Source organism: Kuraishia capsulata, genomic scaffold, assembly GCF_000576695.1.
Source record: "Kuraishia capsulata CBS 1993 genomic scaffold, Kuraishia_capsulata_scaffold_4, whole genome shotgun sequence".
Lineage (NCBI taxonomy): Eukaryota > Fungi > Ascomycota > Pichiomycetes > Pichiales > Pichiaceae > Kuraishia > Kuraishia capsulata.
The window spans coordinates 146,979-174,486 of NW_019172953.1; the positions used below are offsets into that span (position 1 = coordinate 146,979).

General features: G+C 48.0%; 12 protein-coding genes across 12 annotated transcripts; 3 read left to right on the plus strand and 9 right to left on the minus strand.

The window, feature by feature from the left end:
* Positions 1–64: 64 nt before the first annotated feature.
* KUCA_T00003194001 (uncharacterized protein) lies at positions 65–2,044 on the minus strand (the record flags this gene model as incomplete). The annotated part of the gene is made up of 1 exon (XM_022601584.1): positions 65–2,044. One exon carries the CDS (start codon positions 2,042–2,044, stop codon positions 65–67), a length of 1,980 nt encoding a protein of 659 aa, XP_022459212.1.
* A 702-nt stretch (positions 2,045–2,746) lies between these two features.
* On the minus strand, positions 2,747–3,144 carry KUCA_T00003195001 (uncharacterized protein; the record flags this gene model as incomplete). The annotated part of the gene is made up of 2 exons (XM_022601585.1): positions 2,747–3,035; positions 3,074–3,144. The coding sequence occupies 2 exons, from the start codon at positions 3,142–3,144 to the stop codon at positions 2,747–2,749; spliced, it is 360 nt and encodes a 119-aa protein (XP_022459213.1).
* A 304-nt stretch (positions 3,145–3,448) lies between these two features.
* KUCA_T00003196001 (uncharacterized protein) lies at positions 3,449–3,952 on the minus strand (the record flags this gene model as incomplete). Its single annotated transcript, XM_022601587.1, has 1 exon — positions 3,449–3,952. One exon carries the CDS (start codon positions 3,950–3,952, stop codon positions 3,449–3,451), a length of 504 nt encoding a protein of 167 aa, XP_022459214.1.
* Positions 3,953–4,597: 645 nt separating this feature from the next.
* KUCA_T00003197001 (uncharacterized protein) lies at positions 4,598–5,281 on the minus strand (the record flags this gene model as incomplete). Its single annotated transcript, XM_022601588.1, has 1 exon — positions 4,598–5,281. The coding sequence occupies one exon, from the start codon at positions 5,279–5,281 to the stop codon at positions 4,598–4,600; it is 684 nt and encodes a 227-aa protein (XP_022459215.1).
* A 1,853-nt stretch (positions 5,282–7,134) lies between these two features.
* KUCA_T00003198001 (uncharacterized protein) lies at positions 7,135–8,796 on the plus strand (the record flags this gene model as incomplete). Its single annotated transcript, XM_022601589.1, has 1 exon — positions 7,135–8,796. The coding sequence occupies one exon, from the start codon at positions 7,135–7,137 to the stop codon at positions 8,794–8,796; it is 1,662 nt and encodes a 553-aa protein (XP_022459216.1).
* A 164-nt stretch (positions 8,797–8,960) lies between these two features.
* KUCA_T00003199001 (uncharacterized protein) lies at positions 8,961–9,398 on the minus strand (the record flags this gene model as incomplete). The annotated part of the gene is made up of 1 exon (XM_022601590.1): positions 8,961–9,398. One exon carries the CDS (start codon positions 9,396–9,398, stop codon positions 8,961–8,963), a length of 438 nt encoding a protein of 145 aa, XP_022459217.1.
* A 191-nt stretch (positions 9,399–9,589) lies between these two features.
* On the minus strand, positions 9,590–11,251 carry KUCA_T00003200001 (uncharacterized protein; the record flags this gene model as incomplete). Its single annotated transcript, XM_022601591.1, has 1 exon — positions 9,590–11,251. One exon carries the CDS (start codon positions 11,249–11,251, stop codon positions 9,590–9,592), a length of 1,662 nt encoding a protein of 553 aa, XP_022459218.1.
* A 433-nt stretch (positions 11,252–11,684) lies between these two features.
* On the plus strand, positions 11,685–13,787 carry KUCA_T00003201001 (uncharacterized protein; the record flags this gene model as incomplete). The annotated part of the gene is made up of 1 exon (XM_022601592.1): positions 11,685–13,787. One exon carries the CDS (start codon positions 11,685–11,687, stop codon positions 13,785–13,787), a length of 2,103 nt encoding a protein of 700 aa, XP_022459219.1.
* Positions 13,788–13,945: 158 nt separating this feature from the next.
* KUCA_T00003202001 (uncharacterized protein) lies at positions 13,946–19,402 on the minus strand (the record flags this gene model as incomplete). The annotated part of the gene is made up of 1 exon (XM_022601593.1): positions 13,946–19,402. The coding sequence occupies one exon, from the start codon at positions 19,400–19,402 to the stop codon at positions 13,946–13,948; it is 5,457 nt and encodes a 1,818-aa protein (XP_022459220.1).
* A 1,708-nt stretch (positions 19,403–21,110) lies between these two features.
* KUCA_T00003203001 (uncharacterized protein) lies at positions 21,111–22,151 on the plus strand (the record flags this gene model as incomplete). Its single annotated transcript, XM_022601594.1, has 1 exon — positions 21,111–22,151. One exon carries the CDS (start codon positions 21,111–21,113, stop codon positions 22,149–22,151), a length of 1,041 nt encoding a protein of 346 aa, XP_022459221.1.
* A 392-nt stretch (positions 22,152–22,543) lies between these two features.
* Positions 22,544–24,787, minus strand: KUCA_T00003204001 (uncharacterized protein; the record flags this gene model as incomplete). The annotated part of the gene is made up of 1 exon (XM_022601595.1): positions 22,544–24,787. The coding sequence occupies one exon, from the start codon at positions 24,785–24,787 to the stop codon at positions 22,544–22,546; it is 2,244 nt and encodes a 747-aa protein (XP_022459222.1).
* A 1,233-nt stretch (positions 24,788–26,020) lies between these two features.
* On the minus strand, positions 26,021–27,406 carry KUCA_T00003205001 (uncharacterized protein; the record flags this gene model as incomplete). The annotated part of the gene is made up of 1 exon (XM_022601596.1): positions 26,021–27,406. The coding sequence occupies one exon, from the start codon at positions 27,404–27,406 to the stop codon at positions 26,021–26,023; it is 1,386 nt and encodes a 461-aa protein (XP_022459223.1).
* Positions 27,407–27,508: the final 102 nt, after the last annotated feature.

The following is a 27,508-nucleotide window of genomic DNA, read 5'->3' on the forward strand; positions in this document are numbered from 1 at the left end:
TATAGGCGCCAAAGTTTACTAATTAGTTGAACCGTTCCGTTTTTACCCTTTCACCTCTACACATCTAGAGAGCACTCTTGCTGCAGCACGAGCCGGCTTGACCGTCCTTAACCAAAACAGACTTGTTAAAACGGTTGTTAGCCTGGGGAATGTCCAGAGCTGGGTTGTGCTCAAAGAAACCATAAGGAACCAAGTCAATCTGGTGGATCTCAACAGGCATAACTGGGAAGTCCTCAGATCTTGGAACGTGAGTGAAACCAAGAGTGGCCCAAACAACGATATCCTCGTTTCTCACACTGTCATCACCGTTGGCCCACTCCTTAAGACCAGTGTCGACATGCGATTGGTTGGTGAACTCGCCGGAGGCATACAGCTGGTTGTCTCTGTACTTGGTGACCCAGATCTGCTCGGTAGCAAAGTGGGCACGCTTGTAGGTGAAACTGTCTGGATGACCGAGGATCATGTTACGTGCTGGAAGGGCAACTTTATAGGCAACAGGCTTCTTTGTCGTTGGGTTGATCACGTTCTCGTTGACAATCTTGTAGGCACGGTTGGTCCATGGGTTCTGGGCAATGGAGCCAGACTTCTCAACAAATGTACGCTGAGAGTAAAATCCAACACTGTGGGGGTTCTCCTTGGTGTGAGGGGCCATCTGCAAAACATCGTCGTAGGCGACCGAGTTGCTGTGGCCATCAATGGCAGGGTCAATTCTGAAAGAGAGCATGTGCTGGTGGAATGGAGCCATGACACCTGGTCCGACACGGGTTGCAAAGCTTGGAACCTCGGAATCGTCATCAAGAGGAGTAGTGGACAAAATTCCTGTAGCCCTGACCTGGATAGAAATTTGTCCGGCCTGGTCGAAGACAATGTTCACGATGTACTCGTAGTTGGCAACGGTAGCAATGGTCTGGACCACAAACTCACGTCTTCTGGCAACAACGGCCCCGTTGGTTCTGTAGTTCACATGCTTGTACAACAATCCGTAGTCCTGCTCGTGCATACAAACAGTGTTAGGCATCAACACAGGCTCACCATCTCCGTTGCATCTGTAACAGTCCTTGTACTTGATGACTCCGAGACAGTCGCAACCGAGAGACAGGTGGTTACCGTTGGTTCCAAATCCACAGTCACCCAGGTCAAATGCCTGTTTTCTGTGGAAAGGCGCTCTTGGGTCACCATATGGAACGGTCATCTCGGATAAAGCCAGTCTGTACATAATTGACCTTCCCTTGAAGCTCACATCGTAAATGGCAAAACCTTCTCTAACGTTAGGAGCCACGACAAACTCCCAGCCCTGCCATTTGACCTTGGAGCCATCTATTTCAAAAGATGGGCCCTCTGGCTGGGAAACCAGCAATGGCTTGATGTCTCTAAGCGATTCACCGTTCAAATCTGGGTGGTACTCGATGATTGGCTTGGGCTCCCACTTCATGGTAGCAGTAACGGTAGAGTCAACACCCGATGGAAGATAGTCGATTCTGATGAATTCTTGGGTCAAAGCCTCAAATACAGGACAGAACTTCAATGGCAAAGAGTAATGATTCGATTCGGAGTGCGTGGCATCGGCCAAGTACATGAAAAACTGAACGAGGAACCTGTCCTCGTTGTCATCGTCAGTACCGTAGATCCATGGGTCCGATCTAACGACAATGTTGTCTGGAAGCTGCAACTTGGCAATTTCAGCCTTGACAATAGGATGTTCCATGGCCAGATCCTCCAGAGCGATCATGTCTTCTGGCAGAATAGGACCGACGGTTCCCTTTGGAGTATCAGCTATGGTGATGACATGGCCAAAGGAAACGTTCACCAATGCCTTCTTTAATTCAACACCAATGTAATAGTAGGCCTGGACAATTCTTGGGATGGCAGGCAGCTTGTAGCCCTTCTTTTCAGCCTCGAGGTAAATGAGCATGTCCTTCTTAGGTGGATCCACACGGTCCATCTGGACAAAGTGAGGCTTCTCGGAGCTGTAAGTGTCCTTGATAAGCTTGGAGGCCAGTTGCATCTCCCCTGGGGAGATGGCATCGAAGGGATGTGGAGCCATGATTGAAGAGATATTCAGGGTCGCGGCAAGTGTTTCTATACGTGTATCCTGGAAAAAGATATGCTCAAACGGCTGCAATCTGAAAAAGGGCTTACCCTGGCTTATATAGCCAGGGGATCCGCAACCACTTTCCTAATTAGGCAATGCGCGCCAGGAGATAACGAGGTGGGGCCAACTAACCGCTGGCGGGTTTCCTGCTAGGTTCTGGGTCGGGAATAAGACATGGATATGGCAGAGGTGACTTTGCATGTCGGTCTGAAATACCGCAGTGGGAAAAGCAAATTTTTGATGGGTTTGTTCGGCTGGAGAAGCCTATGTGGTGAAAAAGGCGTGGGGTGGAGGTGAGATCTGGGCGTTTGGAAAAAGTTCAAGCGGTAAGGGATGCGATGGGATTGAAAAGTTTAATGCGCAGATACCGCTGGCAATATTCCACCAAATTCAAATCTGTGATAGGTGACACATGGTACTGTATGTGACTCAGTAATATATTTATCGAATATTTTTAAGACTCGCTAAAATCTGTGCAGATCTACTCAGAACCAGTCAACAATGCAGAGTCTGCACCGTCTTCCTCAGCTAGCCTAAAGTGTAACTGATTAATTACTCTCATCACATTACCCATCGTACGAGTGCGCGCGCAAGACGCTATGAATCTCCTTCGTTTTGTTTCATTGTATTACTGTTTTTTGTTTTTGTTTTCGCCTAATCAAAAAAATCATCTTCCTCGTCCAGTTGTCTCCTCTCAAACCGGATTTTGGTTTCGCGCTGGCGATTTTCGTCTTGCGCCAGCCCGTTCAACATCTCGATCACCTCCTCCTCTCCCAGCTTCCTGCGCAATGCCCCGGTCTGTACCAAACGAGCAATATAATCCTCCACTGCCTTGGCACGCTCTGGCTTAACCAAACGGACCCGTGAAATTCTCTCCTTAGCACTTGGTTCCAGCACCTGGTTCATGATCCCCGATTGCGCGTCGTTGCTGACAGGGTTAGTCCTTGGCATTGTTTCAGCTATAATTTTAACCTAACTTACACTGGTTGGTTCTGCTTTTGCAGTTCCTGTAGCCTGGCTGCCCTGATGGCATTCAGTTCTGAGTCGTCCATGGTGATCTTGATGAATTTCCATTGATCTCAAGGCTGTTCACCCATTTCTTCAAGTTCTTTGGGAAGGTAGTGCGGGATTCAGTGGTTATCGCACGTCACACTCTATTTCGAACAGACTCCCTTTTAGCAGAACAGATAAGGATGGAGATTATGGGTAGACCAACTCTCTACAAGTTCTACGGAGCAAAATAGAATCGTACTCTAATCGTGATCATCATAAACCAAACCTATTCATATACCAACCGTTTTTACCGATACTCAGCTGATACTGGGCAGAACTCCCCGAACTCCCCGAACTCCAGCCTCACTTGAGCGAGGGCGAACCCACACGCATCCCTGTAGCTGGGTTGACTATATCGAGAGCCTTTTTGACTCTCGGAGTAGCAAACTTGGGGCTCGGACTTCCAACCTTGGCCACGCGCGGACTAGAGTCAGAAGAAGATCCCTGGTTCGAATGTTGCTGCGAATGTTGCTGGTGCTGCTGCGAGTGCGCAAACACCTTCTCTGGTATATCCGGGCAAAACTCCACATCATCCTCAAACTCAAAACCCTTGGAGCTCATGAACCGAGCCCGAGAGGAAGGATACGACGAAGATGTGGACGAAGTGGCTGGTGACTGCGTTGCGTTGTATGGAGGCGACTGTGTAGGGGTTGCCATTGAGTTTTTGAGCCCGACAAATGCATTGCCAGACCCGTATTCATAATTGTAGTAGCTCATCCACGCTTTATAATCTTTGTGGAGGAGGTAACAGAAGATAGTGAGTACAGTTAGGGGGCTGGAAGGCGAGGGGGAAACACAATCAGTCATTTCAAGCCATGACGTACAATTGGTTTGGACACGCAAAACTAAGAGCACTGATCAAGAGTCTGAGGTCAGGCTAGCAGATTCTGCTGGTTTGAGGACAATGAAGTCAATGCCAAAAGATTTGAATTCAATACTGCTGGAGATCTTTTTCAGTGGTTTTTGAACAGTTTTCAGGCATTTTCACATAATCAACTGGCAGCTTCCATTGGGGAATGGTAGTGTACCGGAACAAGATCTCGCGATAAGCTTATTGCTATCTTTCTGCAAGCAGAAGTGAAATTCTCAAAGTGGCATGATTGAGTTCGGCATGGAATATACTCGGTTGGTTTGATGATTCATGGGAACCCTGAAGTCTATTGTCATGCAGGGGTCAAGTAAAGGGAGGGTAGGCTTTACTTTTTGAGTCTCACAGGCGTATAGCAGAAGTAAACCAGGAAAGATCTCTTGGTCTGGGATCTGCAATAGATCTAGATTTACCTGTCACATCGGCCAGGTTTTGCAGTAGCTTCTACCGTCACTTCCACTATTGCACAACGTCGATATCTACAGTGTTTCATTTGCGTATATAGTATAACATTAAACAATACAAACGTCCGATACAATGTGGTGAAATTAGGGGGTTGATGGAATGTATGGGCATAGGGCGTGTCACGTATCGTCGTTCAGAACGTTGGTGAGCCAACTCTTGGTGTTCGTGGGCAGCCTCGTGTCGGAGCCTGGAGTGAGCGGAAGTGAGTAGGAAGTCAGATCCGTTCCAAAAGAGGAGCGGATAATAGGGCTCTGTGGGTTGTAGGGCCTGGCCATCATCGGGCTTGAGGGTGAGAAGGGCGACGACGATGTCGGAGTCAAGAAGGGTAAATGCTTATGGATCGGAGCAGGAATATCGATTGGCTGCGGACGGTTGTTTTCCTTTGGTCTGAAAGTCTGAGTATGGTCAAACATCTCGGAAACACGAGGAGGAGGCAACTGGTTGGACGGTACCTTGGCGGCCGATTCGGTGACATAATCCGGTCCGTCCACAGAAGCAGATTCTGAGGACTCCGAACCATCGTTCTTGATGATATTCTCGATCTTGTGCAAATCCTCTGTCTTGACACGAACGGTAATCTTGTCGCCTGGATAAGTGAGCACAAAGTTTTCGTACACGTGCACGGTCTGTTTGTGCTGTCTCAGATTGTCGAGTCTGCTGAAGGAACGATGGCAGTGCTGGCAATGAAAGGGACGTTCGCCGGTGTGTTTGCGGATGTGTCTTGCCAAATGCTCAGACCTGGTGAAAGACATGCTGCATCCATCGAAGCCGGAGCATTGGAACGTTCTCCCTTTCTTCGGCATTCTGGAGTAAGGTGGGAAAAACAACGTTGACCGAAAATAAGTAGCGACTGAGTGAAACAAAAAAAACGATGCTAGTGCTGAAGTCGGGTATTCAGAAAAAACTCAACCACACACCTAAATTCGCGAGATATCAAAAAGTGCTGTTTGAGTCGAAGGAACCAATAAGTTCCAAGCACAGTGATATTGGTATGATGATATTTAAATGCTGCTGCGATACACCTGGCTCTGCTGATGAGTAAATGGTGTTAGTGACGATGTTCGCGACGACGTTCGCGTTGCTGTTTGTTGTTGTGGTTGTGCCGGTGGTGGGCCTCTTATTCCGCTTCACCTGGATTATTGCTGGCACCAGAGTATGTAAAAGCGCTAGATGTTCCCCTCAAAGCTCACAGGCTCAAAGGCAACGCCAAAAATTGGGACGTGAAGAAAGAAGGAAGACAGCAAACAGATACGTTGTTGCGAAAGGGGGCGGATGGTCAAATATTTGAGTCGATGCAGGTGCCGGAAGTGCAGGGCAAAATTTCATTCCCCGGGGTAGACGAAGAAATGGAAGACGGGAATTAATTTGAAAAATAAGCGAAGGGGTTCGGAAACGAGATGGGCAATGCACTATAGTAAGACTAATAATAAGGGCTGAAAATAGCAGAAATAGAAATGAGCGACATGGACCAGGTGATTTTCTTAGGCAAGTCCGCTTCGAAATGGGCCCATGGACTAGCAGGGACCTGAACCCTCCTCCAAGATTCACAGTAGTTAATCTTCTGGCGTTTGCCCTTTTGGGACGTTTGCCCGAGAGTTGGGTCTCGCCTGGGTCCAGAGACAGGACAGCGGGATCTGGATGTGACAAGAGGTGTGCTAATTTCCCTCGCATATTCTAGTCCACTTTAATTTCTAGTTCTAGACTGTGCCTCTGATTTATTTTTCTGGTTCTACGGAGGAAGCTGCTTTTTTCTCTTTTCTGTTTTGTCGGACCTTTCATCTTCGAGGAACCGGTCCCCTCGTTTCAGGGACGATCTCAACCCTTCTTCTGTGCGTCTCTGTGGGCCCACAATAAACGCAATAAATTGGGGCCATAATTCTGGAAACCCCGTCCTAATCTCAGATACGTCGGGCAATCAATTTTAATGTGAAATAGTCCGTTAGAATGTATTATTCGCTTCTTCTGTTCCAACTTCGGCAGCGCGGAGGAGGCCCAGTCGCGCTCAGACCGAATTCAGATGAATTTGCTGCACCAATAATATTTATGCTTTGTTTTGAATTACGGTCTAATTTTTAGCGTTTCAGGTCCAACATTCTTGGCGGCTAGCGCCTATCCAAATAATTCAGGAGACAGATCTGCGTAAATATTTTATGTGGAATGAAGCTTGTATCTGCGTGTGACCTTCAAGTCAGATAAGGGATTGGCAAACGTCTTAAGTTGGTTTCCCATCTTTGAGTGCTTTGGGTTTAACGTCGGCAAACACAAAAGCAAGCCGATGATGTACAGAGACGCCATTATTTTGCCTTGGTCCTCTAGCGTGAATTTACAACATGTCTAGATTTGGGTTCTGGGATGTAATAATTTTCCGCTCACTGCTTGGGTGACATTAAACTTCGGCCATAAACGCGCAGACGAGATATATCATATCGGTCAGGATAAAGATTGCAAGACTCAGTAATAATTCCATTTTGGTCCGGACTCCGCAGGGGCGTGGTCACGTGTTTATTTGGTCGTGGGTCTACAAATCTTTGGCGCACATGTTGTTTTCTCAGCCGAATCGGGAAATGCATAAACAACCTCAGGCACATCTTTCGGACACATCTTCGTGTAACGACTGCTCAGAATCTCACCGCTTTGGAGTCTAGAACAGGTCAGCATGTCCGAGAAGCCCATGAACAATTCGCCATTGGGACTCGATTGGATCGGCTCTCCGCTCGGGCTGATTCTTTTCCTGAGCTTCAGAAGCTATCTGTTGACCTTTGCTGTGCAGGCCAAAGGACCTAGGGTCAGTGGACCGAATCTCGAGAACTTCAAAAACGAGATCAAGAGCAGTGGGAAAGTGAGACTGGCACCTCCATGTTGGAAGGAGATGTTTTTGCAAAACCATCGCACCGAGGCGGAAAAACTCCAGATGGAATTCAACCGTTTGATTGAGAGAGGTGAGGATTTGAGTGACACCACGGTCTTGGAACTATGCGGCGGAGGAGACATTGACACCGACTTTTTGTTAGAGGGTCTGGAAACTTCGGATGAGTTGCAAGAATCAGATGAACAAGAAATAGTGGAAGAATCATATGAATCATGTGATCTGGAAGAGATGAATGACCCCATGAGCTCTCCAGAACCACACTCTAATCTGCAGGGTCTGGAGTCGGATATTACACCACACGTTGCATTGGTTGTGCCAGAAGTTGAGCAAACGACCACACAGATAATACTTGCTATGCAAGAAGATCCAACTCATGAATTACAAAGGAAACACTCGCACACCATGGAAGTCATTTCTCAAAACCTGCAAAATATGCCACAGACGATAGGGGAATCCCCTGCACAATCCGCAAACGTTGCTGCTGGTGAAACTGGCGGGGAGACTCATCTTGTTCTTTCTTCTGACATTGCAGAGCTTGAGTCTCTGAAAAACGTACAAGTCACACAAGGTACTGAAACCTCAGATGATTTATTCATATTGGAAAAAGAGGAGAGCAAGGCTAAGCAAGAAGAGCCTGAAATTGATGTACCTACATATCAAGAAGTGGAACTAATTCATGAAGCTATTAGTCAGGTCACACGGGTCACAGATGAAGTTGCAGAAGTTACTGAAGTTTCAGTACTTCCTACTGCACCAGAACGAACTTCAACAGATTCAGACCCGCTAGCAACCTCGTCAGTTTTCCAAACATCAAATACGAGCGCTTCAGTCGCAACTAATGAGATTGCATGTTCATCGGAGCCACTCTTGCAAACAACAGCAAACACTCCAGTCATACCCACGCATGTGCCAGACTTGAATCTAAAGTCTGACCAGATTCCCGCCCAATTATCGGCACAACTCTCTATCAAAATTGAATCTTTCCACCCACGCCTTATGATACCCGTTTCCCATTACTCGCCCCTCAAGAGCCAGGTTACGCGACGCAGGACAAAGCCAAAGCCAAAACCAAAGCAGCGCCAACGCCCTAGATCAGAAAATTCCAGCGAAGAGACCCTGGAACACACTGCACGCTCCCACAAGCCTTCTGTGTCGGAACTAGTATCCCGTTTCGAATCTGAAAGCAAACAAAAAAGAGCTCCACTTGCACAGGTTTCTGCTGGCAAAGCCAATGCTCGTCATCACAAGGACGCATGGGGCAAGACGCTTGATCAGCGAATCGCAGACCTTTTGGAGGGACTAATACTGGAACTCCGCACAAGTGAGTTCCGCGACCAACCTGTGACCCCGGAAGCTCTCTATGGGATGTTCGTTCAGGGCCAGAAACCATGGTGTGATCTCAGCCAATTTGAGAGGTCGCCATTCGTAAAGGCGTGCCAGAAGACTTGATGACAGAACATTGTAACAACGAATGTATGATAGTGTAAAATAAGAACCAAAGACAATACCTTGATTTTAAAACACTCTGCCTAACTTGTTGAACGACATGCTCGTTAACATAACCATTGATAACCTCTAATTGATGTCGTGACTTCCTTAATTTGTCCTCCTCATTATAGTACAAATCCAACCAAGCAGCCATCAAGCATACGTTCAAAATTCACCCACGGATGATACCGGTTGAACATCGCAGTCCCGTCTTTGCCCGCAACTAACAGTAGCTTGTCCACTCCACCGGGATGATAGTCAAGGTATCCAGTAATGTCATACACCTTTCCACCAAGGCTTACCCAACAGTCGTCACGCGATGCGTGAAGCTTCACATCCTCTTTTCGTAGTCGCATAGGGAATTGCGGAAGTCGCGACCGAATCCGCTTTGTTTCCTCGCGTTTGCGGGCCTCCCAATCAACGGCTGAGTGGCCTGGGGCCAAAACGACTTTCTCGCGCGCACCACGATTAGAAACCATCTGGGGTGAGCCAGCCGTCAAAAATGGCATTCTACCACTAGGCCTACCACTTGGCCTGGCAAATTCTCGCGTTCTATCGCTCATATTCCAACGGATTTGTGGGAGATAACAAGGCGTTGCTCAGAGGACTGTGGGAAAAAAAGATATAGTGGTAGTGGACAAATCAATTGAGTGCCGCACTTAGGGCGCCACGCTCTACTTGTTGTATTTGCGATCTAAAAGTACAACATCCTTTAAGATTTATCTTTATTAGACCAATGAGAGACTCCGGTCGGCTATTTGCCATACCCAAGTTCCCAACAGACCCTATAAAACTCGCGCTGGAGGCCTTTTGCGCAAATTTTCTTCCAGGCCTCGTACCGTTTCTTTCTGGGAAGATCTTCTGACAAGGCCAACACCTTGTCAGCGCCATCAGGCCCAAAGATCTGATACTTGGGGTCAATTCCTTCATACCTTGACCAGGGTTCTAGTCCATTCGCGAACTCCAGGAATCGAGTGCCCATTTTCCGAGAAAGGTCGGCTGACCGTGGGTCTTGGAAAACCTCATTGAACATGTTCCAGATATAGATAAAGTCTAGTGAATGGTGTGCCATTCCTTTGGTAGGCTCAAAATCTGATTTCTGATCAAAATGGAAACAATAAATAGGCAATTCGCTTGAAATCAACAAAGCAAGTGAAAAGTTTGGCAACGCAAATGTGCTATCGGTTACCAAAGCTGTTCCAACGGTGCTCAAATCGTCCCTTGTCATATCAGGATAGAGATCATAGTGTTCTGTCAAAATCTCAAACAGTTCGGGTGAAGCTTTTTGTTTCAAGTGCGCGAAGAGCACCGGACCGGGTGTTTTCTCTAAATACTCCGGCCTCGGGCCAAACTCTTCATAAGTATCTCCAATCATCAAAGAATCTACAAACTCGGGAATCTGATATCCCGAATCTGCAGGAATTCGAGGATTACCAGAGCTCGGAAACAGGTGCTCATCGATGACATAGGGCACTATCGAGAACTCTTGGTCCTTGAACAGAGCCTCCTGTGCTTCCACCATTACAGAACTTTCGATTCTCAAAAGCTGTTCGACTCTGGCATCTCCTGGTAAATTGTGGTCAATTCCAAGCTGGTCAAGCAATCTAAAATAAAACTTATCGGCACTTTCCAGATCATCGATCCCACATACGCTGATTGAGCCGCTCTGGAGAATTGCCCTTTTAAACAGTTTCTCGCCTCGCCACAAATGCATGTTTACAGCCGCAGAACCGGCAGATTGGCCAAAGATTGTGACATTCTCGGGGTCGCCGCCAAATGCGTGAACGTACTGTTGAACCCAACGGAGCGCATTGACCTGGTCCCAGAACCCAAAATTGGCTGAATCGCCGAACCCTTCTTTGAGATTGAAATTGCGAATATCGTTTGAATACAAGAAGCCATAGTATCCAAGACGATAGTTGAGCGTGATGATGATAGTTGGCTTGCTGATTTCAGCTGAAAGAGTGGCTAGTGAAATACCATCAAACTCGCAGGTAGCAGATCCACCAATCGTGTTTGCTCCACCGTGAATCCAAACCATCACGGGGAGCAATTTGGAATGGTCTTTGGAGGTCTTGGGAACAGTTACATTGAGCGTAAGCATCTCTTTGCGGTCGGTCCTTTGGACTACCAACCCATCGTCTGGAAGCCATGGACGGGGCTGGAATGGGAAGAACATGGGAGTGTATGGCTGGGCCCCTTCTGGCCCATACTTGGTGGCATCGCGTTTGACACCTTTCTCTAACTCAGTCCACTCCGTCAACACCTTTGAAGGTGCAAATCGCCGAGGGAAAGTCGCATACGGAATTCCCAAGTACTGTTCTGAGCCGTTATCAAACTCGAGACCGGTGAGTTCTCCGAGTCCCGGAATCTCGAGATCTTTTTTGACCGTTTTGAAATTGCTATAGTGAAGCATTTCAGATTGGGAAAACAATTGGGCAGTGGTTAAATGTCGGACCCAAAGAAAACCTCCTTGAAATGAACGGGATCTGTCTGCTTTGGGCCGAAGATCGCATCGCGCACCCTTACCCCACTCACTTTCCCTACTTCCGCATCCTCGTGCGGCCCAATGGTGACTCGAAAAGCCCCCACCAACATAGCTCCAGTGGCTCGTCAGGGTACAAAATGGTTCGGGGATCGCATAACCTTCAAGTCGTGTTTTTTTCAGCGGGTTTTCCTGGTTTCAAGGGTCTCAGCGCTAAACAGCCGCATCGACAGCTAGAGATGACGTAAGCCATCGAAAGCCGCCCCCCATCGAGGAATGGAGTTCCATCGCTTCCATGGCATTATTTCTCAACCCGTGGTGTATTTTTGGTGCAGATCTGATTGGGCCATAGTTAGCGGATCGCATGTACCATTGGCTTCGGAACTTTTTGTTTGACCAGGGCAATCGCGCGGTGCTGCCTCGTTCATCTTTAAGTCTGACACTAGCCAAACTGGCTAATACCAAGTGGTTATTGCTACTTATTGGAACTGCTCTTTACGTTCTCTACCCTTCAGCTCGGTCTAGTGCGATGTTTTCAAAGAGAAGACCTGACAAATACACCACCGGAATGATCAACATGACGGTGGACTGTTTTGCTAATTCTACGCTGCAAGCCCTTGCTGCTATTCCGGGATTGAATGTCTACCTGAATGAAATGCTGACTGCGCTTTCTCGTTTAGAAGCCGCAGCCAAAATCGACCGGTCTTTCGAGGAGTCTTCTATACCCCAATTGGTGCTTCATCGAGCCTTGGTGGAGATCTTGTCGAAATTACAAGAGGTGGTGAGTGGATCCAGAGTGTGCTCGGTGTGGGACTTTCTCCATGTGCTGGAGAAAATTTACAATTCCCGGATATCCCGCAACCAACACGATGCTCACGAACTGTTGATGCTTATTCTGGAGACTTTGGAGCGAGAAAATTCTTTGGTGAAACGGTTTGTGGGCAATGGAAACCATGGGCCAGTGCCGCGATTCCCGTTCACGGGGCTTTTGCGCAACCAACTGCGGTGTCTTTCGTGCAACGGAAGTTCACCATTCAAGTCCAGCCCATGCACAATCTTGTCGTTTTCCACTCCTCAGCAAGATTCTGTGGTGCTGGAGCAACTGATGGCCCAGAACGAATCTGAGAACATAAGTGGGTATGCTTGTACACAGTGTAGGGTTAGGCATGCTGTGAACACTCTGGAATGGATGAAATCAGACGGAAAAAAGCTTGGTGATGAGGACTTTAAGATGCTGGAAAGCTTGAGAGATTTGCTCGCGAAAGGGCTTGCTATCAATGACGATCTCGATGCCGATATTGAGTTGTATCTGAAAAGGTTTCCTGGAGCAGACGGTCCGGCAGTCAGAACCACAGTGAACAAAATGACAAATATAGTTGGTGCACCGGAAATTCTTGCTATTCATCTCTCGCGGTCGATTTACCAAAATACCCAGGCCACCAGGAATCCGTGTGAGGTTGCATTCAAAGAGACTCTTACGGTTAGTGTGGATTCTTCCCTGCTGGAGCAAATGGAGCAAATTGAAACCAACCACGAGTCTGGAACAACTTCCGACAGGAGTGTCACTGCGTCCGTGCGCGATTCACAGCCGGTTTCTGTTGCAAATTCGTTGTTGATGGGAGAAGAGAAACCCGAGACGGATTTCTATGAGGATATTGGGCAAGTATCTGAGACGGAAGAGGGCGAGGGAGAAGGAGGAGACGAAAACGAGGACGAAGATGACTCCCATTCCATTTCCGAATCGACATCCTCACTGTCTGATTCTTCAGTCAGATCCCAGTCAATGGTACCGCCATCGGTATCACCACCAACTACAGCACCTACCACGGTACCTGATACTACAAATACGCAGCTGCAGCCTGCTGCCATAATCTCACCGACTTCCAAAAAGTTTAATTATCGTCTAAAGGCAATGGTCAGGCACCAAGGGTCTCATTCGCTTGGACATTACGAGTGTTACAGGCACAAACCAACGTTCTACAAGAACCCTGATGGGACATACTCCACAGACTTACCACCGTTACTGGACGAGAGAACGCTCAGGCAAGGAGGGATCATCGATGCTGCAATGAATAATCAGCCAAACTTGAATGACGACCAGATTGGTGATAATTCTCGTGCTGATCAAGATGACAGCCAATCGGATGATATGGCGGTTGCTAGTAGCGATGATCAACGGTTGCGTTCGCCAGTTTCCAAACCACCCAGCAGATCTGGATCGGTTTCATCAAGATTTCGGTCTCGAGTTTCGTCGTTGGTGGGTGGCAGAAGACCCTCTGAATTGGACATTAGCTTGAAGCCGGACTCGAGTCCGGCGAGAAGTCCGCGTCGGAAGCGGCTGATGAGTTCGATTAGAATGCCATTCTGGCGGATTTCTGATACGAAGATCACAGAGGTCAGTGTTGAAGATGTTCTGAATGATTCAAAGGCGGTGTATATGTTATTTTACGAGCGCATAAACGCATAATCTGAATGTCAAGAGTGAAAGTTTGAGACGGCCAATTGAAATGGCAGTCTTCCGTACCACCACCCGGTGGCCTTATTGTATCTACATTGACGTCAAAAAAAACACATTCTCAATAAACTAAATGACTTAAAATTTGAGGAGGCAGAAGCCCTTCCTCTTTAAACAATAACGACAACCAAATCTCCAGCCTCCACCATGTCACCGTTTTTGTGAACCACCTTCAACACCTTTCCGTTCTTTGGTGAGTTCACCACCATTTCTGTCTTCATGGCTTCGACCACGACCAGACCTTGGCCCTCCTTGACTTCATCACCAACTTCGACAAGTGGTTTCCAGAAACGGCCGGAATACTCAGAGTAAACCAATTCCGCCTCGTCCGGATACTTCTCGTTCTCGTCCACGATTGGCCCACTGGACTTGGAAAGTTCGTCGTTGGCAATCTGGATAAGCCTATTGAACTCCTCCATCTTCTCACCACCTTGGGCCTGTTGGAACTCCTCGATGGCATCGCTGTTGGCGGTCACCCACTCCAGATACTTGGTGTGGTCGAAGACACTATCAACGATATCCACGTTGAAAAATCCGTGGCTAGCATCCTCGCTGAACTTATCCAGTTCTGCCTCGGAAACCGGATAGAACTCCACCTGGTCAAAGGGTGAAAGGAGCCATGGGTTTCCGCCGTTATTTATGGTGGAATGGTTTCCGAGAGATAGCTTATCCCAGATCGGAATGGTTCTGCCCACCAATTGGTATCCACCAGGCGATTCCATCGTGTAGATACACATGTACATTCCACCAATACCCACCGTTCCGTTGGGGGTAAACGTTCTTGAAGGATTGTACTTGGTTCCGAGGAAGCGGTGACGAGGATCCAATGGGACTGCACATGGAGCTCCCAGGAAAACATCACCAAGTCCAAGAACCAGGAAACGGGCTGCGTATAGCATATCCTTCACTGTGGATCTTTCGATTCCGTTTACGCTCGCAATGAAGTCCACGTTATTGGGCAACCAGGGTGCATTGGAGCGGATAGTCTCGGAATATCTCTGAACAGCATCCAGGGTCTTCTTGTCCTCGAATGCCATTGGAAGCTTGATCACTCTTGAGGGAACCTTCCATTTGTTGGTAAAAGAGACTTCCTTCTCGTAAGCCAACAAAGTTTCTACCAGAGTGGATTGCGAGATCACCGAACCGTCAAACTCCACCAAAACCGAGCGGACACCTTGCGACATCTCGACGATTCCAACGGTCTTGTGCGATTGGACCATTTCGATCAGTTTGTGCACTCTGTACGAGAGGTTGAGGTCCATGGTGTTCTCACCATACTCAACCAGCACATAGCGGTCACCGGCCTGGCGATAGGTGACCACTGGTGAATTGGTGGACTCGGTGTATCTCGTGATAACCGGGTCCTCAGGGCCTGGAATTGGCTCCAGAGCCGCCAAAGAACCAGATAGAGCAGCAATGGCAGAATCCAACGTCTTCTTCAGTTTCAAAGCTCCGTCAAAAGAGATCGGAACAAACGTGATGAGATCACCAGGCTTGACCTGACCAATCTTCCACATCTCGGCTTGGGCCACAACTGCTTCGCAGACGAAACCACCAAGAGATGGTCCATCACAAGTCAGAATAACTGGCTCGTCACCGGTGAAGTTGATGGCTCCCAGCGAGTATACATAGTCGTGTGCATTGGAGGGGTGCAAACCGGCAGACCCCCCATCAGGACGGGCCCATTTAGGTTTGGGCCCCACCAGACGCACACCGAACCGGTTAGAGTTGTAGTGCACCTTCCATTGGCTGCTGAAAAAATCGGAAATACTCTCCTGCTGGAAAAAATCCGGGGCCCCGTGGGGACCGCAAGTCACACCAACAGTCCATTCTTTAGCTGGAAATTGGGGCACCAAAGCTCTAGGAACGGTTGCAGGTGCTGAAACAGGAGCTGGCAACGAACAGGCTGGCAAGTTTGGCTGGCCCAGAAACAAAACGTCTCCAAGCTTGAGAACCCTACCGTTATAGCCACCGAGGTTTCCAAGGGCAAAAGTCGACCGGGATCCAAGGTACTCAGTCACGTCAATTCCGCCCCGAATCGCCAAATAAGCTCTGCATCCAGTGGTAAGCTTTCCAATCACGAGCTTGTCACCCGCCTTGATAGAAACTGGCTCGTACATCGCAACAGGCTCACCATTCACGGTTACTGGTGCAGATCCACCGGTTATACCGATCACAGCTTCGTGGTGGAAAAGAATCGATGGTCCGTTGAGCGTGATCTCAATTGCAGGCGACTTGGAGTGGTTACCCACTATGCGGTTTGCAAGTCTGAAGGAATAGTCGTCCATTGGCCCAGAAGGTGGAACACCAATACGCCAGTACCCGGCTCTGCCTGGGAAGTCCTGAACGGTGGTGTATGCTCCAGGACTGGTGATCTCGAAAGCAATTGGCTGGTATGGATAAGAATCCAGGATCTTGGTGTGCATCTGTGCATTCTCGAACATGGCAGAGTTAGCCACAGATCTCAAATAATCCACATTGGTGATACACCCATAAACCACTGTCTCGTTGAGAGCCTGGCGGAGCTTAGCAAGAGCATCTGCACGGTCTTTACCGTGAACAATGATCTTAGCCAGTGTAGGATCGTACTCGGCAGAAATCACCGAGCCCTTCTTGACCCAACCATCGATACGAGCCCATTCGGGAAACTTGACCTCTGTCAATTGACCAGGCGAAGGCATGAAGTCCTTGACTGGGTTCTCAGCATACAATCTGGCCTCCATCGAAGCTCCGGAAACGGTTATTGGCTGCGAGAAATCTGGTGGCATATCCGCCGCAATGAGCAGCATCCATTCCACCAAATCGATTCCGGTAACCATCTCCGTGATGGGGTGCTCAACCTGGAGTCTGGCATTGACTTCCAAGAAATAGAACTCGTCTCTTTGTTGGTCATAGATGAACTCCACGGTACCAGCACACTTGTAGTTCATGGAAGCACCAAGTTGCTCTGCAGCTTTGCGCATCTTCTGCCTGGTGGTCTCTGGAAGGTTAGGAGCCGGGGTCTCTTCGATCACCTTCTGGTTTCTTCTTTGAAGGGAACAATCACGTTCTCCCAAAGCAATGGCCTTTCCGTAACCGTCACCAAACATCTGGATCTCAACATGGCGTGAGTTCTCCACAAAACGCTCCAAAAACACACCCGAATCGCCAAAATAGGCCTTTCCTTGGTGCTGAACGGTTTCGAACACCCGCTCAATATCCTTCTCGGAATCCACCTTCTGCAATCCGATTCCGCCTCCACCGGCGGTCGACTTGACCATTACCGGATACGTGAGCTCGGCAGCAATTTTGCGGGCCTCAGCAGCCGAGGCTACTAAACCAGATCCAGGGACTAGAGGAACACCAGCCTTCTCGGCAATTTCACGAGCCGAGTGCTTGAGTCCCAGTTTACGGATGGCGTCACCGGCTGGTCCCACAAACACAATGCCTTCCCTGACTAACCGGTCTGAAAAGTCCGCGTTCTCGGAGAGAAATCCATACCCAGGCACAACAGCTTGGGCATTGGTGGATTTACATGCAGCAACTATCTTTTCCACATCCAAATACGTTTGTGCGGCGGAAACTCCATTCAACGCAACTGCGGCGTCGGCTATGAGCACATGTTCTGCGTACTGGTCTGGGTCGGAATAAACAGCAACACTGCGAATCCCCAGTTTCTTCAAGGTCTTGATAATGCGCACCGCAATCTCACCTCTGTTTGCCACGAGAACAGTGTCGAATGGCTTCTTGGTTGAAGACTTCTTGACTGCCAAGTGGTTTCTCCAGCCGCCCAGCTCGGTAATATCCTGGGTGCCCTTCTGGGAGTACCCAATCTCCTCGCAAATGAACGATTTGACCCACTCGCCAGATGCCAGTTCGACCGACCCAATTCCAAGAGGCTCTGGAACCATAGCGATGAACTGACCGAAAGTCTCGGTGGGCACAGCATACACCTCCACCTCAATCTCGGAACCGCCCTCGGATACCCGTCTGAGTCCCGGTTTGGCTACAGGGCCCACCTGTGGTAGTGCATACAAACGGTAGCTAGCCGAAGTAGTTGTCTTCTCCAAGAGAGCGGCGTTCACCTTCTGCAATTGCCAGTGCAATGGCAAGCCCTTGAGATGGGCGCCCACCACGGCCAATTTGACCGAGGATTCGAGGTCCGGTTTGGGCAGTGCATGTAGTTCGTCGGAAATTCCGACCAAAACCTCGGTGGCTCCGAGGGTACGAGGCTGTTTCCACAATGTCTTGAACACTCTGTTAGCAGCGTCCAGAAGAGCGTAATCATAAAACGCATCAGAGAGAAGAGTCACACCCTGTGGCAGTCCATCTGGTCTGAATCCCGCTGGGATTGCCAAGGCAGACAGGTCAGCCAGGTTCACAAAGTTGGTCCAGGTACCCTGGATTGAGTTCCACTTAACAGGATCAGCTTCAACTTGTGCAAAAGTAGGATTCAAAGGACAAGTAGGAACCAGCATCAGATCCAGATCGTGCCATGATGCACGGAAGTCCTTGACAAGTCTCTGGCGCTTATATTCGTACTCAAACGAGGTTGCCGCGTCATGTTTAGCACCGCCACGAATGATGGCGGTTACGGTCGGATCAAGATCCTCAACCGGTGGGTTCGTAGCAAGGAACTCGCGTGTGGCAGCCCATCTTTCTGCAACCCAGGTGCCTTCATAAAGACATTTGGCAAGGTCCAGCAATGGAGTGAAGTCCAAAGGAACGATCTCAGCGCCCAACTCCTTGAAAGCTTCAACGGCTTTGGCGTAAATTTCAGGGTTCTGAGTCTCTCCAAACCAGTCGATTTGGGTTGGCACCGCCACACGCAGTTTTGGGCCGAATGCACGCAAAGGATTAGATGGTAAGGGTCTGGAGTACTCGTCGGAATGGTCTGGCTTGGCCAGAATATTAAACGCTAATTGAGCATCTCCCAAGTTGAGTGCAAAGACTGAAGGACAATCCAACGAACGGCAAGCTGGGACCACTCCGGAGCACGAAAAGACTCCCTTGGTGGGTTTTAGGCCAATCAGGTTGTTCAAGGCAGCCGGAACTCTTCCAGAACCAGCGGTATCGGTTCCGAGGGCTAACGGAACAATTCCTCGGGCAACAACATTGGCTGATCCAGCTGATGACCCACCTGAGACATGGTCGGGCGAAAATGCGCACGGCGTCTTTCCGTAGGGAGACCTGGTTCCGACCAGACCAGTAGCAAACTGGTCCAAATTGGTCTTACCAATGACAATTGCTCCTTGGTCTTTCAGCAACTTTACCACTGTGGCATCCTCCTTGGGTTCGTATGAAAACGAGGGACATGCGGCTGTGGTTGCAAATCCCTTGGCATCAATGTTGTCCTTAACCGCTATAGGCACTCCGTACAGCGGTAACTGACTTTTGTCAGCCTTCGATTGCAATATTTTCCATTGATGTTCAAGGATGTCTGGTGATGCCAGCGAGATCCAGGCAGGGTCCGCGGGTGCGATTTGCTGGGATTTGACGAGTTGTAGAAGCGCGGCGTACGAGTTCTGTGGGGTGGATTCCTGGTGGAACCGCAACCACTGATCGACAGTCCAGGCAGTAGTTGACATGTGGATCTGACAAATAAGTAACTATAGAACTAGTAAGAAGAAAGAGAAAAGGAGCGAAACAGAATATAAAAAGATTTGGAGTATAGAAAGCGACCATATCACCGGGATCAATGTCCACCTAATCTCAGGCAGCACATCCCAATTCGGCGGCAACGCATCGGCGTCCCGACGGCGCTTTGGTCGCTTGGTCTTTGGCCGATTACGATTGGGCGGCTAACATTTGGGAAGTGGAAATTCGGCCGAATTTCGGGAGATTTTTACCGTCAAAAATCTTAGAAGTTGAGAATAATGTTGCTATTGTTGAGATTTCTATTTGATTGTGATTGAAGTGTGGCAGTTCCTGGCCTTTTCGTGGTTCTGGTCCCGTGATTCTCTAGCAGTTACCCTAATTGGCGGGTGGGCCACGGCCAAATCCGACGGTGATGTCAGGGTGTGTGCTGATAGAATTGGGGCTGACGTCCTGTATGGCCGTTGGATCAACAGTTTAGGTACACCGAAAGGCTGGAATGCTGGTAATTTGTTAATCGCCCCGGTGGTACTTTGGCGGTAATTAGGTATTATTGGTGCTGTTCAATATGCTATCTATTATCTCTGTCCACTCATGCACACTCCTAAGCGAGTATGAGCAATGAGCTAATGCTTGTATTTGGGTTTTTAAATTTATCGAAAGATACAATTATATGCGCTTATAGGGAGCAAAAAGTAACATATAGACTGCTATTTATGGGTAATACGGGCGTAACAGTTAAGAATCGTTGCGACTCTCAATATTTACGTGCGGCGTAGAATTGGTGTGCACGCCAAGGTAAATAGATATAAGCGAACATACGATAAAAAGGATAAAATATGGCTGTATTCACTTCAAATCATGAAGAGAATGATTTAGAGTAACACTGCTTGTATATTTGGAGATTACTTGAAGCAAAAAACCTGATTCATGCCTGCTAAGTGGTTTCTGCTTCTCTGCTGTAGCGCAAAATCTAGAGAAATCTGAGTTTTTTGGAAAATTTTGAAACGTCAGTTAATTAGTAATATGTGTACATAATTATATATGGATCGAAGAATAAACCAATTATCTGAAATTTCAAAATATTTGAGTCCTTGTTCTTGTTAATACGTACAACTCGTACATAACTATTCATGTAACTTTTAGTGTGCATCATGCAGGCGTACTAAATATGATGACATATTCCATCACTCGTAGACGTCCGGCTACCTATCAATTTCTTTGCACAATGTCGCACAAAAAATACTCAAATATACTCGCATGAACACATAAACACTTAAACACTTAAACACATCAACATATCAACATATCAACATATCAACATATCAACATATTAACACATCAACACATATTCAACACAAATGAACCTCATATTAAACGAGCTGGGGCCCACTTATTAACTAAGGCCTCTCAGCCTAGTCTCAGGGCTCGAGCAGGCATTGGACAAAACTAGCCATAAGAGTAATTCTGTATTCTTCTTTGATTTGCTCCAGTTCATCATATTTCCCCCCGCTTTCTATCTCCTATGTCTCTCTCCTTCTAGCTTATCTCACACTTAATCCCGCACATTGCGCACTTCCCCCACCTTTTCGGTGTGCCTCAGGGCACACAACCTTTTGCTCATGCATATAAAAATGCCTCTGATACCCCCCTTGAAAAAACTATGCGAATGATCACACATCATCCCAAACCAATTCAAAAATGTCCGTATTTATCTCAGGAGCCTCAGGCTACATCGCACTTCACATTGTGGACCAATTGCTTTCTGCCGGCTACCCAGTCGTCGGAACCGTCCGTACTCAGAAACAAGCTGATTCAATCACGGCCGAATTCGCGGCCAAGTATCCAGAAGCTAAGCTTACATTCGAACTTGTCTCAGATATCCGTGATCCAAATGCATTTGATTCAGCTATCAAGGCCCACCCTGAAGTCGAGTTTGTGCTGCACACAGCCTCGCCCTTCGCATACGGGCTTGGAGAAGACATGGAGCATATCTACCTGACTCCAGCCGTCAACGGAACCGTTGGGATCCTGAAAGCAATTAAGGCTTATGCGCCTCAAGTCCGTCACGTTGTGGTGACTTCATCATTTGCTGCAATTCTGGATGCTTCCAAGTTCACTGATCCAACATATATTCACACCGAAGAATCGTGGAACCCAATGGAATGGGAAGAGGCCAAGAAGACTGAACACACGTCTTATCGTTTGTCCAAAAAAACCGCAGAAAAAGCTGCACGTGACTTCGTCAAGAATGAAAAACCAAACTTCACCATCTCTACTGTGAACCCTCCGTTCGTCATGGGGCCTCAGTTATTTGAGAGCTCAGTGGCTGCTGCTTCTCTCAACACCTCGGCTGAAACTGTCAACCAGGTGCTGGCTTTGAAGCCCGATGCCAAGGGACCTTTCACTGCCCCAAATGGTCTTTCAATTGATGTTCGTGATGTTGCTCGTCTTCATGTTCTTCCGCTCGCTGACCCATCCAAGTATGCTGATGCCAGACTCTTTCCTGTGACCGCTCCCTTCTGTGTCCAGTCAGTTCTCGATGTGTTGCACGACAAGTTTCCAGGAATTGAGTTGCCAGTCGGCGACCCCGAGGTTGGAAAGAAGTTTCTGCAGGAGAATATTCCAAAGTATGACATTTCCAAGACGTTGGAGATCACGGGAGTTAGTTTGATTCCATTTGAAAAGATGATCTACGACTCAGCCAAGCAAATCTTGGACTACAGAAAGCAAGCTAAATAAGTGAGAAGATTTGTGTCAGTTGTTAATGAGGACTTGAAGATCAAATCATGAGTCGATCCTAGTTGATTTACAATAAGCAGATAGTTAACCATTGGTTAGCCAATTAGATGAAGGTTCGGATATCTGCATATTGTTACAGTCTGTCTAATGACTGGTTAGACCGCAATAAGCAGCTACTAGTGACCACTCGGCTTTTTTTGTGGCTTCCATTCAAGTTTGACATGTATCTTTAATTTCGTGAAAATGAAGGCTCAATTAATCGGAACTTATTCAATGAAGTCAACACCCAGGTTTCACCTGATAATCTGTATCTCAACGTAATCCTAGGTTACTGTTAGCTTTCCCATTTCGCGCAAATACCTCGTATGATTCAATCTCCTCTCGCTCGCACCTCAAACACCCGAGGACCCATACTTCTCAGCCCAATCCTCGAACTGCAAAAGTCCCTCCTTGGAAACACTAGGACGGATATACGTCAATGAGTTGACAAAGTCCACGAGCGAAATAGGCCGGATTTCGCTCTTTCGCGTAAGCAACAGTTTGTCACCAAGCTCACGGAGCGGACCCATGGCCGCATCTTTGGCCAAAGCAGTGATATCACTACCAGAAAACGACTCCGTCATGGCAATCAGCTTCTCAAAGTCAGACTCACTCAAAGTGTGATTCTGGAACGAGAGAAGCTTAAGCAGCTGCACTTTGCGGGTCTCATACTCCGGTAACGGAATGTACTGTCTCCGCACAAAACGCCTACGAGCGGCCTCGTCGATCGCCCATGGCAAATTCGTAGCTGCCAATACCAAAACACGTTGAGCATCCTCCCCTTGGTCACGACCAGCAGCAGCTTTGGTCAAATCACTCCATTGGACCAAAAACTCGTTCTTGATTCTACGACTTGATTCGTTCTCTCCCTCGTTGTTCCGCGAAGACAGCAGCGAGTCAATCTCGTCCACAAAAATGATGGAAGGAGCCAGCTTCTTGGCCAGCTGGAAGAGTGCCCGCACAAGTTTCTCGGACTCACCGAGATACTTGGATGTCAGCGAAGATGCTGAGATCGAAAAGAACGTAGATTTGGACTCGGTTGCAACCGCACGCGCCAGCATCGTCTTTCCCGTTCCCGGTGGGCCAAACAGCAGCATTCCTCTGGCAGGCTCACGCAATCCACTAAACAAATCAGGACGTAGAAATGGATACACCACGGTCTCTTTGAGGGAGTTCTTGGCACTTTCCAGTCCAGCGATATCATCCCAATACACCTCATCGCCATGAACAATGATCTCGTTCATGATCTGTTTGGCAGCAAGTGGATCCACTCCGCGTAGGGACGCAATCAGCTTGTCTTCGTCCACATCCTCGCCCTCACTGTCGTCACTCTGTTCGAGTGTTTCGGTATCTTTCAAAAGGCCATCGTCTACCACTCTAACAGGAGTACGCGACCTGGATTGTGCTGGAACGCGAACGGTGCGAGATTGCGGCTGCGATTGCGATTGAGACTGAGACTGAGACTGATATTGGGATTGTGGCTGTGACTGAGGCTTGGATTGAGCTTGAGCATGGCTCTGGGACTGGACTGGTGTCTGAGCAGTGGATTGTGCAGGCCGAGGCCGGGCATTCTGCTGGGTAACCAACTTTGCACTTGTAGCAGCATGGGAACGGTCCACAGGCGTACTTTTGATTGGTTGTCTCTGATGAGGAGGCTGTGGAGATCGCGTCTGTCTGATGTTCGAAATAGGCTTCACCGCTGCGGATTTCTTGAGGGCGTTCGCCGAGTTGGCAGACATTGCAGGTCGCTGCTGAGATTGAGGCTGTGGTTGTGACTGCGGTTTCTGTTTTGGCTTGGGATGAGACTTGCTGACGGCCAGAGACGTGAATGCAGACTTCAGATCCAGCAAGTCCTCCTCGCTCTTGTGAGACTTGGACGCAATCTTGCGGGTAACTCGAGACGAATTACCAGTATTCTCCAGCATCTCAAAGGTCTCAGCACGAGCATCAGCCGTATCCCGCTCAGAGACACTGTCAAAATCACGAAAGGCGTCCTCCGGAGTCGAATATGACTTTCCCGCGGACAAGCTAGTAGATGGAGACCACACACGATGGGGTTCGTCGTTCCAAATAGCGTTAGCTGCCTGTTTGGCACCAGCATTCGTGCTGGAAGCCGCCGCAACACTTGGGTTAGATCCATTTCCGCGGAGAGTCTTCATCAAAGGCCGTGGCGCGGACTTCTTCGTGTTCATTGGTTGGGGGTTACTGGTTCGCAAAGTCGGCACATTCATGTTGGAGCTGGAGGTGGAGGCCGCAAATGTCCTTTTCGACGGGCTCGCTTGTAACTGTGGCTGACTTTCGAGGACCCCCACGAGCCTTACGAGATGGTCATCAGCCTGAGCCTGTAATATGCGGATTTCGTCCAGAACATAGGCTTCTTCGTCTGTCAGCTCCAATCCCGTGATATGACCATCCAGAGCTTCCAATCTCTCAACAAGAAGGTTATGGAGAGTTTTCCAGCCTTGAAGGGCTTCCGCTGGCCGCTTGTTTTGTTCCAGGCTTAGGTTATTCAGGGAAAGCGCAGCGGTTTCGTTGTATACCTCCAGGATCTTGGTCAGCGGCGGCGGCGGCTTTTGTGTCTTCTTGCGTCTAAACATGCTGAAGTTTGAAGGCTATTCTGGTAGTGTCAGCCAAAAATCTGGTGGTGATCGAAGGGTTTTGCAGGTCGCGCCTTGTTCTAGAACTGAAACGGGATGAGCGGTAACACAAGGGATAACGACCGTGCGGCAAAACGGAGAAAGCCAAAAAGAACAAAAAGGTATTAGAGTAGATTTCAGGCCTGCACTGTAAAAAACAATGGGTTTGAACGGTGCAATATTGGCTGTAATCCGCTTGTTTGGAAAGAACAAAAGATACCAAGGCTCCACCACTGGGACGACCGTCTGTGTTGTGGCGCAGTCGCTGTATCGGGAATTCCACATGCACCAGCCTGGAATGGGCTGGATCGGGAAAAGTGGCGGGTGCAACTGGGGTTAAGCCATATGAATAGTTGCAATAAAAATTCAACACGATTAGCGGTTTGAACTAGAGTTTGATCGTGGAAAAGGTTTCATTTGGAGTTGTTGCTGGTGAAATAGAATGAATTACGTGCTATTGTGGTGACGTAGTTGCAGGTGGCTTGCCGTTTGATTTGCAGTGGACCCTCAGCTGATAAGACTCGTCAGATATGATCTACTCAATATCATGTACAGATAACGACAAAAAGTAGGGCTTGATAGCATCAGAAAAATTGATTTTAGTGCGTTGAGCCATGTTTTGCGTTTTTTTGTGTTTTTCTTCAAAGAGACCATCCCCAACAGCGGTCATTGCTATTTCCATTAGCACTCATACTGCCAATAGCTGATAAGAGCATTGATGGCTGATAACACTAGCCATGCCTATCAGTGTTGGTGTCGGTGTCGATGGACCAAAAAATCCTACATATAAAAGGGCAAATAATACTGATATTAGGGTGTCATTACTAATAAAAAAATGCTCATTCCTATAGTATGATAGTGGCATTTTGCTGGTTTCAGCACCGGTATTGGACAATAGCATAGCTCCACTATCACTACTAGTACAGTCATCTGAACGTAAACCTTGAAAAAACAAGTATCCGACAAAGTTGTCTATTTCGACCGAAATGAGTTTCACTTTCCAATTTGTTTCTTTGAGGGTTTTGCACGTCCAGGTAGTTCTGCCAGCAAATATCCTAACAGCATTGTGATCTTTAGCATTACTATCAGCACTAACTTTGAACGAGTTTTCCATCTCTGAGTTGATAAAAATATCGTTGGATATTTGATGATGCACCATGCAGCTTTTCATGCCATTTCGACAAGCCTCAGCTCTCAAAACAGCAACGCACCAGAAACCAGCAAAACAGAAAGAAGCAACCCTATTTGAGCTGCCCACCATACATGCTGCACAATGAATGGGCACAGAGTATAATCAAATTCCCACTGTTTAGCGTCTTCATCGAAGTGACCGGTCATAATTCCCGTGTTTCCACCAAATTCGCCCATAATGGCCCGAACCGTGATTTCCTTGATATGAACGTCAGCTTCTACTTCCTTGGAAGCATACCATTCACCTTCGGGACTTAAGTTGTAGTAATTCTCACATCCCTCATGGTCATGACCCGTCATCACAATTCCCGGCTTTCCGCTCGTAAAAACTGCGCTTAAGACCCGCTGGGACGTCTCATATTGGAGGTGATTCTCGGACTTGAGTTTGCCAATGGCGTAGGCCCCAACAGCATTTTCAGGAGTGTACAATTCGGAAAAAGGTCCATCGCGACATAAGCCTTCACGCTTGTAGAACGGAATATGAGTGAGCAGTATGGTGCTTCCTTCAAATGGTCTTTCCCGTAAAGTCTCGACGAATTGCCATGTGTAATCCAGGAACTCTGGTTGGGCCGAAGGGCCATCCAAAGCTAGCGAGTTTAAAACCACAATCCTCCAAGCATGATCAGTGCCAGCCCCATATTCAATCCAATAGTTGTCCTTTCCAAATAGCCTTCTGAACCGGGTCATGTGCTGATATGTCGTATCGCCATATCCAATGTCGTGATTTCCAGTCAGGTTGATGAATAGCGGTTCGTCAGCAAGCTGGTGCTCTGTCCAATCGTAAATGTTCTGGAAGTCATATTGATCAGGTCCTTTGAACCCTCCTTCCTCAAGGGTCTTCTGGAACCAATGCATGTGCGAAACCCAGTCCACGTCCTCGTGCTTATTGACGAAATCGAGGTTGTACGCAGTGTATTCCTCAGGCCCGGGAAAAAGTCGGGTAATAAACCGCCTCGTCCTGTTATAGTATTCGCTATCACTGATCCATTGCGAAGAAAACAAGTCTCCCATCACGGCCACATGAGACGGCTGCAATCTTCTTTTCATCACCTGGTATATGTGGCCCAAATAGTAGTCGTTGCCGTAGTTATCCAGCCGTTTGATATATTTCGTGGATGGCCAGTTGCCGTTGATCTGGGGATCACCAATGGCCAATAGACGAATATCAGCAACTTCACTAGTGCTATTTGCACCGTTGGAGGCCTTTGAGTAGCCCTTTTTTGTGTGTGCATACTGCTCAAACACGTCCTCCAGATAGGAATGCTTTTGATGTTTTTGGTGCTTCCAAGAGCAATTCTCCGCGTTCAAACTTGGATACGTGTATATGTAGAGATTCACCAGTGCTGTTAGCACTGATATCAGTATTGCCAATGCAGAAATCACTCGCATATTTGGTGGTTGAGTGAAGAGACAATTTAGCAAAGCCCCAGGGTTTCAGAATTGGATATGCGTTGAAGGACGTGCGGGACCCATTGCTCTTATCAAAGCTCG